The sequence below is a fragment of the Theropithecus gelada genome, chromosome X (genome assembly GCF_003255815.1).
Source record: "Theropithecus gelada isolate Dixy chromosome X, Tgel_1.0, whole genome shotgun sequence".
NCBI classification, from domain to species: domain Eukaryota; kingdom Metazoa; phylum Chordata; class Mammalia; order Primates; family Cercopithecidae; genus Theropithecus; species Theropithecus gelada.
This window is the reverse complement of record NC_037689.1, coordinates 151451682-151460387: the sequence shown is the minus strand read 5'-3', so window position 1 is coordinate 151460387 and position 8706 is coordinate 151451682. Positions and strand designations below refer to the sequence as shown.

The window sequence follows — 8706 nt, the reverse complement described above, 5'->3', positions numbered from 1 at the left end:
AGAAACCCCCAAAAAAAAAAAAAAAAAAAAAAAAAAAAAAGAAAAAACAACTTGCTAGGCCCAAGGGAGTGAATCGGCCCCTCCTCAAATGCCCCTCTGAGCCTGGCCCACCCAAGCCAGCAGGTCCAGGGGCTTGGGTGAGAGAGAGGGAGGAAGGGATTTCTGGGGCTGGGTCTTTCTAGTTGGGTGGCTGGGTGGGTGAAAGCGCTGGAGGCAACATTCCCTTCTGCTGCTTCCCGGTAGAGGGATGGACAAGCTGTGCTGGAGAATGTGTCAGAGGATGGCAAGGAACTCTCTGGCTGCCTGGGGAGACAGCAGAACCCAGGTGAGCGGCAGGGTAGGCTGGGGGCCACCCAGGAGGAGGGGAACACTGAGCCTTGCGTTCTGGGCTTCAGATGTGGGAGTGCCTGGGGGGACGCCTTGAGGAGGCAGAGGAGAGAGGATGGGCTTCCGGAGGCTGGGGATTTCTGCAGAGGAGCAGGCTTCCAGGGCCAGGGAGCTCAGAACCTTGCTCACTGTTAGGGAGGGAGCAGAGAGGTGCCAAGGGCTTTTGCTCCCTCTGTCCCATCCCTCAGCCCCAACCCCGCTCTTCCATACTCCAACCCTCACCAGGCCACGCACTGGAGGCCGGCTGGTTTCTGCTCCGTCATTGCATTCGGAAAGGCGACCCTGAACTTCGAGCCCACGTGATTGACAAGTTCCTGTTGTTGCCCTTCCGCTCCGGATGGGACCCTGACCATGGAGGCCTCTTTTACTTCCAGGATGCTGATGACTTCTGCCCCACCCAGGTGGGAGAGCACCCAGGGCCATGTGTGACCCACGCTGATCTAAGGCTTTCTGCCTGGGGAGGTGGGTGCTTCTCTAGAGGGTAACCTGGGGCTGGATTGGAACCTAGAGGCCTGCTCTCAGCTTCTGTGCCAGCGTTGCAGGAAAGGGGGTGTGATCCAGACCACAGACGAGGGCTCTTGGATCTTGCGCAAGAAAGAATTCAGGGCGAGTCCGCAATGCAAAGTGAAAGCAAGTTTATTAAGAAAGTAAAGGAATAAAAGAATGGTTACTCCATAGGCAGAGCAGGCCTGAGGGCTGCTGGTTGCCTTTTTATTTTTTATTTAATTTAATTTAATTAATTAATTTATTTATTTATTTGAGGTGGAGTTTTGTTCTTGTTGCCCAGGCTGGAGCGCAATGGCGCCATCTCGGCTCACTGCAACCTCTGCTTCCCAGGTTCAAGCGATTCTCCTGCCCTAGCCTCCCGAGTAGCTAGGATTATGGGCATGGGCCACCATGCCCGGCTAATTTTGTATTTTTAGTGGAGACGGGATTTCTCCATGTTGGTTAGGCTGGTCTCGAACTCCCGACCTCAGGTGATCCACCCACCTCGTCCTCCCAAAGTGCTGGGATGACAGGCGAGAGCCACCGCACCTGGCTGGTTGCCCATTTGTATGGTTATTTCTTGATGATATGCTAAACAAGGGGTGGATTATTCATGCCTACCCTTTTTAGACCGTAGAGAGTAACTTCCTGATGTCGCCATGGCATTTGTAAACTGTCATGGCATTAGTGGGAGTATAGCAGTGAGGACCACCAGAGGTCACTCTCATGGCCACCTTGGTTTTGGTGGGTTTTGGCTGGCTCCTTTACTGCAACCTGTTTTATCAGCAAGGTCTTTATGACCTGTATTTTGTGCTGACCTCCTATCTCGTCCTGTGGCTTAGAATGCCTCAACCGTCTGGGAATGCAGCCCAGTAGGTTTCAGCTTCATTTGACCCAGCTCCTATTTAAGATGGAGTTGCTCTGGTTCACACGCCTCTGACACCAGTGCTCCCCAGTCCCGTGTCATATGGAAGCCACCAGGGAGCTGGTGAAACGCTGATGCTCAGACGTATGTGCCATTCGTCTGGAGCCCTGGGGTCCATGCAAGGACCTACAGCTCAGGAAGCTGATGTCACTGGGAGGGTCCTTCAGAACCTCCAAAGGTGTCCCAATTCACCTCCAGTAGCTTGGGTCAATGGAGATACAGCCAGGTCTGGAAAGTTGGGGAGGGGAGTGTCCTGCTGAGATGCCTGCCCCTGCTCTCCCCTCAGCTGGAGTGGGCCATGAAGCTCTGGTGGCCACACAGCGAAGCCATGATTGCCTTCCTCATGGGTTACAGTGAGAGTGGGGACCCTGTGCTGCTGCGCCTCTTCTACCAAGTGGCTGAGTACACCTTCCGCCAGGTGAGCACTGCCTCCTTGTCCCCTCTAGAGGCTGAATGGGGTAATGGGGGGAGTCTGGCCGGGCTGTGCTCTTGCCCCCTTGCTGAGCACAGTCGCTCAGCTGGTCTGAGAGTTTCTGGAGCCCCAGTGCTGTTCGTTCAGTCAACAAAGAAGCCCCTGTCCTTCTAGAGCTCGAATTTTGGTGGTGGGGGCCGGGAGAGCAGACTGTTAGCAAGCAGACCTAGGTGGTGGTGAGAGTGACAGCTGTGGGAATAATACCACTGGAGAGGGTTGTGGGGGGCTCTTACCTATGGGGTGGCAACGGGGAAGCACTGAACAGGGGCCAAGTCAATCAGGGGTGTGTCTGAGGGACTGGGAGTCTGGGCATGTGGCACAGCAGGGGGGCCTGGCAGCCTGGAAGGATAAAGGCAGAGTAGGCAAGGGATGGACTCCAGCTGCCTGGTCTGATTCCACTGTTACCTGGGTCCTGGGGTTTGGAGGGGGAGGGTGTTATGGGGGAAGCCTGTAGGGTATAGGGCAGAAACTGGGACAGCAGAGGAAGCTGTAGCTGTCATCCCAGCCAGTGAGGGCTGGCCCAGGTGGGAACTGGTGGGGACAGAGGGTTCAGAGTCTGGTGGAGCAGCAGTGGGATTCCTGAGTCTCTAGTTCAGATGGAGAGATCTGGACTCACCATGAATGTTTTCAATATCATAAGAATGTAGATGCTGCCTGGCACAGTGGCTCATGCCTATAATCCTAGCACTTTGGGAGGATGAGGCGGGAGGATCACTTGAACCCAGGAGTTCAAAACCAGTCTGGGCAACATAGTGAGACCTGGTCTCTACAAAAAATTTTTTTAAATTACCTGGGTGTGATGCACACCTGTAGTCCTAGCTACTCAGGAGGCTGAGGCAGGAGGACTGCTTAAGCCCAGGAGTTTGAGGCTGCAGTGAGTTATGATCACACCACTGCACTCCAGCCTGAGCTGGGCAACAGAGCAAGACTATGTCTCAAAAAAAAAAGGCCAGGCGTGGTGCCTCATGCCTGTAATCCCAGCACTTTTGGAGACTGAGGTGGGCAGATCACCTGAAGTCAAGAGTTCAAGACCAGTCTGGCCAACACGGTGAAACCCCGTCTCTCAAGACCAGTCTGGCCAACATGGTGAAACCCCGTCTCTACTAAAAATACAAAAATTATCCAAGCATGGTGGCAGGAGCCTGTAATCCCAGCTACTTGGGAGGCTGAGGCAGGAGAATCGCTTGAACCCAGGAGGCAGAGGTTGCAGTGAGCCGAGATCGCACCATTGCGCACTCCAGCCTGGGGAACAACAGCAAGACTTGGTTTCAAAAAAAAAAAAGAGTACAGATGCTGCTGAGATCTATGAGGCAAAAAGGGAAATGGAGGCCCAGCAAAGGAGACAGGAATCAGTGGTGATGTAGGAAGAAGACCAAACCAGGGGCCCCCTGAGGCCCAAGTGCTAGGAGCAGAGTGATAAGCTGTCCTGACTGCTGCCCAGGAGGCACCTCGAGCTGCTGAATGCAGGAAAGGACATGGCACCCAGTGGTGGCAAGGCCTGGGTGGTGAATGAATGAAGATTCATCATGTGTTTCTAAAGCCACGACTCCGACTCCACTGGTAAACCCTGGTACTGGGAGGACTATAGCAGGGGATCTTCTTCTGGGGTGTGTGGGCTTCGAAACCGGGGGTGGAGAATCACATCTGTATTTGTACTAACCTCTAACGGAAACTAGCATTTGCTTCCATTATGAGTGGAGGCAGTGAACCACATTGGTAATAGAAGTGCCTGGCTTTGTCACCGATAGAAATCCCAGACGTGTTTATATTGCATTGCAGTTAGAGAGACATCTGCAAGTATCACATATGCTCATCACTACTTCCAAACCACCAGGGTTGTTAGACCTGCAGCTATATCTTAATATTTAATGCATTCATAGAGTATGTATTAGGGGCCACCAGTGATAACTCAAAAATGAAATAATAAGATATAGATGACATTAAACAATTACAAAAGCTATGATTAACAGGTAAATTGGCTGGGTATGGTGGCTCACACCTGTAATCTCAGCACTTTAGGAGACGGAGGCGGGTAGATCACCTGAGGTCAGGAGTTCTGGACCAGCCTGGCCAACATGGCGAAACCCCGTCTCTACTAAAAATACAAAAATTGGGCTGGGTGCCTTGGCTCACGCCCATCATTCCAGCACTTTGAAAGGCCGAGGCAGGCGGATCACTTGAGGTCAGGAGTTCAAGAACAGCCTGGCTGACATAGTGAAACCCCATCTCTACTAAAAATACAGAAAATTAGCCAGGCGTGGTGGCAGGTGCCTGTAATCCCAGCTACTCAGGAGGCTGAAGCAGGAGAATCACTGGAACCTGGGACGTGAAGGTGGCAGCGAGCTGATATCACGCCACTGCACTCCAGTCTGAGCGACAAGAGCGAAACTCTGTCTTAAAAAAACAAAAACCGGCCGGGCGCTGTGGCTCAAGCCTGTAATCCCGGCACTTCGGGAGGCCGAGACGGACAGATCACGAGGTCAGGAGATCAAGACCATCCTGGCTAACACAGTGAAACCCCGTCTCTACTAAAAAATACAAAAAGCTAGCCGGGTGAGGTGGTGGGCGCCTGTAGTCCCAGCTACTCGGGAGGCTGAGGCAGGAGAATGGGGTAAACCCGGGAGGCGGAGCTTGCAGTGAGCTGAGATCCGGCCACTGCACTCCAGCCCGGGCGACAGAGTGAGACTCCGTCTCAAAAAAAATAAAAATAAAAATAAATAAAAACCAAAAAACCAACCAACAAACAAACAAACAAAAAAAAACAGGTAAGTCATTATGCATCAACCAACATAACAGAATACAGAAGACAAAAATCCAGACATTGAGGGAAATTCTTCTTTACCTTCCGGTGTCATGTCAAGTAGTCAAAAAATAAGGACTTGAACAATGTAACTCAAAAGATAGAATGAATACACACAGAACTAGTAGTATTTATTAATTATTATTTTTTTATTTTTTTGAGACAGGGTCTCTATCGCCCAGACTGAGTGCAGTGGCACGATCATGGCTCACTGCAGCCTCAACCTCCTGGGCTCAAGCGATCCTCCCACCTCAGCTGCCCAGGTAGCTGGGACTACAGCTGTGCACCATCACACCCAGCTAATTCTTTAATTTTTTTTTTTGTATAGATGGGGTCTCACTATGTTTCCCAGGCTGGTCTTAAACTCCTGGACTCAAGTGATCCTCCCGCCTCGGCCTCCCAAAGTGCTGGGATTACAGGCGTGAGCCACTGTGCCCAGCCCAGGACTAGTTTTACTTCCTACGAAGAAGAATACACCAACTCTTATGGGCCACCATTTAAAGAGACATTTTCATACTGGACTTCAATGTAATTGATTCCATGATCCTTTGGAGAAGAGGCTGAACTGACAAGCCTTCCTGAGACAGGTGCCCCAAGGAATGGTAGTGGAGAGAGAAGGAAAGAGAGTGGAATGGGCACTGGGCAGGGGCAGACGGATGACGAGATGCATTTGGGACCAATGGTGAGCCAGGACAGGAGTCAGATGAGATTGTACATCTACTGGAAGACAGGCCTGTGAAGCTGGGAATGGGAGCTCCAAGGGAGTCACATCTTAAGAGTTTCATGACAGGTCGTTTCCTCCATCAGGGTTCTTTGTTTCTTTAAATCAACGTAACCACCACTACAATCACGATAGAGAACCTTTTTCTTTCTTTCTTCTTTCCTTCCTTCCTTCCTTCCTTCCTTCCTTCCTTCCTTCCTTCCTTCCTTCCTTCCTTCCTTCCTTCCTTCTTTCCTTCTTTCCTTTCTTTTCTTTCTTTTCTTTCTTTCTTTCTTTGAGATGGAGTCTTGCTCTGTCACCCAGGCTGGAGCGCAATGGCGTGATCTCGGCTCACTGCAACCTCCGCCTCCTGTGTTCAAGCGATTCTCCCGCTTCAGCCTCCCGAGTAGCTGGGATTACAGGTGCGCCACCACACCCAGCTAATTTTGTGTTTTCAGTAGAGATGAGGTTTCACCATGTTGTCCAGGCTGATCTTGAACTTCTGACCTCAGGTGATCCGCCCGCCTCGGCCTCCCAAAGTGCTGGATTTCAGGCGCGAGCCACAGCGCCTGGCTTGATAGAGAACGCTTCTACATCCCAGGGCAGGGTTCTTTCATTCCATCTAGCAGTGTCTCGTCCCCTTGCCCAGTCGGTTATATAGTTGTAGCCCTGCTTGCTGCGCCCACCCCTGCTTTCATCTTTGTGGAGGACGCAGTGTCGCGGTTCAGATCGCTGGTTCTGGAGCCATGTTACCTGGGATCAACCCAGGCTCTGACCCCTGGTAGCGATGCAGTGGCATCTGGGCGGGTCCTGCAGGCGCTAGCTGTCACTGTCTCTGTTATTCCAGTTTCGCGATCCCGAGTACGGGGAATGGTTTGGCTACCTGAGCCGAGAGGGCAAGGTGGCCCTCTCCATCAAGGGAGGTCCTTTCAAAGGTGAGTGGGGGACAGGGCGGGGCCGCAGGGGTTGCGCCTCTCGGCTGCCCCCGGCCCTCACTACCTGCCCGCCTCCACCCGCAGGCTGCTTCCACGTGCCGCGGTGCCTAGCCATGTGCGAGGAGATGCTGGGCGCCCTGCTGAGCCGCCCCGCCCCCACGCCCACGCCCGTCCCCACCCCTGCCCGTCGAGGCGCGGAATAAAGGCTGAGTCTGCTCCACCTGCGGCTGTGCGCGTGTCTGTGGGCTCGCGGGACCAGGGCTGCGGCGCCGAGGGAGGGGCCTGCTCCAGCTCCGGGGCAGCGCCCGCCCCGCCCCCAGGCCCGCCCCGCCCCCAGGCCCGCCCCGCGCTGACCGGCTGCGCGCATTGGCCAAGCGGCCGGGAGGACGGGCCCGGCGGCCGTGCACTTCCGGCCGGTGGCCGGCCCGGCGCGCACCGCCCCTTCCGCCACCGCCCAGCGAGCCGAGCCCCGGTCCCAGCCCCGGCCGTCCCGGCGTCGCTTCGGAGCGCGGCGGCAGCTGACTGCGCCTTCACGATCCGCTGGGACCCGCGAGCCCCGCCGCCGTTATGAACATCCGCAATGCGAGGGTGAGCGCCCGGGGCGGGAGGCTGTCCGCGCCGCGTGGGCGCCGGGCCCGGTGGCTGCTGCGCATGCTCCCGAGGGCCCTGGCCGAGCCCGGCCCGGTGGACCTGCGTGTGCCTGCGGCCGCTGGACCTATCGGGCTGGCCCAGCCCGCCGAAGAGGCCGGGGCGCGGGGCCGGGGCTGCGATTCCCTCCTGTTTGCGTGATGTCGGGCCTGCGTTGGGTGGGCTCCGGGGACCTCCGGGCGCCCACTGCTGTTCCTGTGCTCTGGGCGTTGTGCAAAGTCAGATCGTCACAGCGCCTGCTCAGCCCCGAGGGAGGGGGGCCGAGCAGACCGACGGGGAGCAGACTTCTCACCCGTGGTCACCGGCGCCTTGGACTGAGCGCGTTCCACTGCCCTCCTTCCTTGCAGCCAGAGGACCTAATGAACATGCAGCACTGCAACCTCCTCTGCCTGCCCGAGAACTACCAGATGAAATACTACTTCTACCATGGCCTTTCCTGGCCCCAGGTGGGCAGCTTCTGAATTTGGGCGTGGGGGAAACCAGGCCGAGGAAAATCCAATCGGGCCATCTTGGAGGGAGTGGACAAGTCTGTCAGAGCCCAGGGGGCTGTATGGTTGGTGACGTCCCTAGTGTTTTCAGCTGGCAGGCAGGGGCAAAGGTAAAGAAGGCGCCTGAAGGGAGCAGAGAATAGGGGCATCGGGCAGGATCCCCACATTGCATCTTCTTTCTGGGCATGGGCAGGGCACAGTGTGGCGCGGGGGAGACCAAGTCACCCAGCCTGGAGGTCATGAGCCATCACACAACTGGCCACTCGTCCAGCTTGTGTCCCTCTAAAGGGCTCCTCCAGCTCCAACATGAAGTTTTCTCACTCCCTTTTCCTCTCTGTCACCAGCTCTCTTACATTGCTGAGGACGAGAATGGGAAGATTGTGGGGTATGTCCTGGCCAAAATGTGAGTCACCAAGGAGGAAGACAGAAGCTACACGTGTCTGGTGGATGCCTCTGTGGGCTTTAAGAAAATGAATAGGCTCTTTCTTTTCAGTACAGTTGAAAGTTTATACAAAAATTGAACAGAAAGGACATGGAGTTCCATAGAACCCCTCAGCATTCCCTCCCTGCCAGTTTCCTCTATTAGTAGCATGTTGGATTTGTGTGGTCCACTTGTGACAAGTGATAAACTAATGTGATATATTACTATTATTATTATTATTTTTTTTTTTTTTTGAGACGGAGTCTTGCTCTGTTGCCCAGGCTGGAGTGCAGTGGCGTGATCTTGGCTCACTGCAAGCTCCACCTCCTGGGTTCAAGTGATTCTCCTGCCTCAGCCTTCCTAGTAGTTGGGATTACAGGCATGTGACACCACATCTGGCTAATTTTTTTTTTTTTTTTTTTTTTTTTTTTTTTTTTTTTTTTT

The 8706-nt window shown here is 54.2% G+C and overlaps 2 protein-coding genes across 5 annotated transcripts in view; both read left to right on the top strand.

Annotated features, from left to right (window-relative positions):
- The window catches only part of RENBP (renin binding protein), a 9685-nt gene extending 2754 nt beyond the window's left edge, over positions 1-6931 (top strand). The window contains exons 7-11 of the mRNA XM_025371768.1: positions 244-325; positions 613-788; positions 2085-2216; positions 6618-6705; positions 6790-6931. Coding sequence (XP_025227553.1) covers positions 244-325; positions 613-788; positions 2085-2216; positions 6618-6705; positions 6790-6908 — 597 coding nt within the window. The 3' untranslated portion in view covers positions 6909-6931. The remainder of the gene's footprint in view (positions 1-243; positions 326-612; positions 789-2084; positions 2217-6617; positions 6706-6789) is intronic.
- A 95-nt stretch (positions 6932-7026) lies between these two features.
- The window catches only part of NAA10 (N(alpha)-acetyltransferase 10, NatA catalytic subunit), a 6239-nt gene continuing 4559 nt past the window's right edge, over positions 7027-8706 (top strand). For 2 of the 4 annotated variants that reach the window (XM_025371805.1, XM_025371803.1), the window contains exons 1-3: positions 7027-7293; positions 7701-7799; positions 8186-8244. In XM_025371805.1, the coding sequence (XP_025227590.1) occupies positions 7273-7293; positions 7701-7799; positions 8186-8244 (179 nt within the window). In that variant the 5' untranslated portion in view covers positions 7027-7272. The remainder of the gene's footprint in view (positions 7294-7700; positions 7800-8185; positions 8245-8706) is intronic. The other 2 variants (XM_025371804.1, XM_025371806.1) reach the window with 2 other exon arrangements.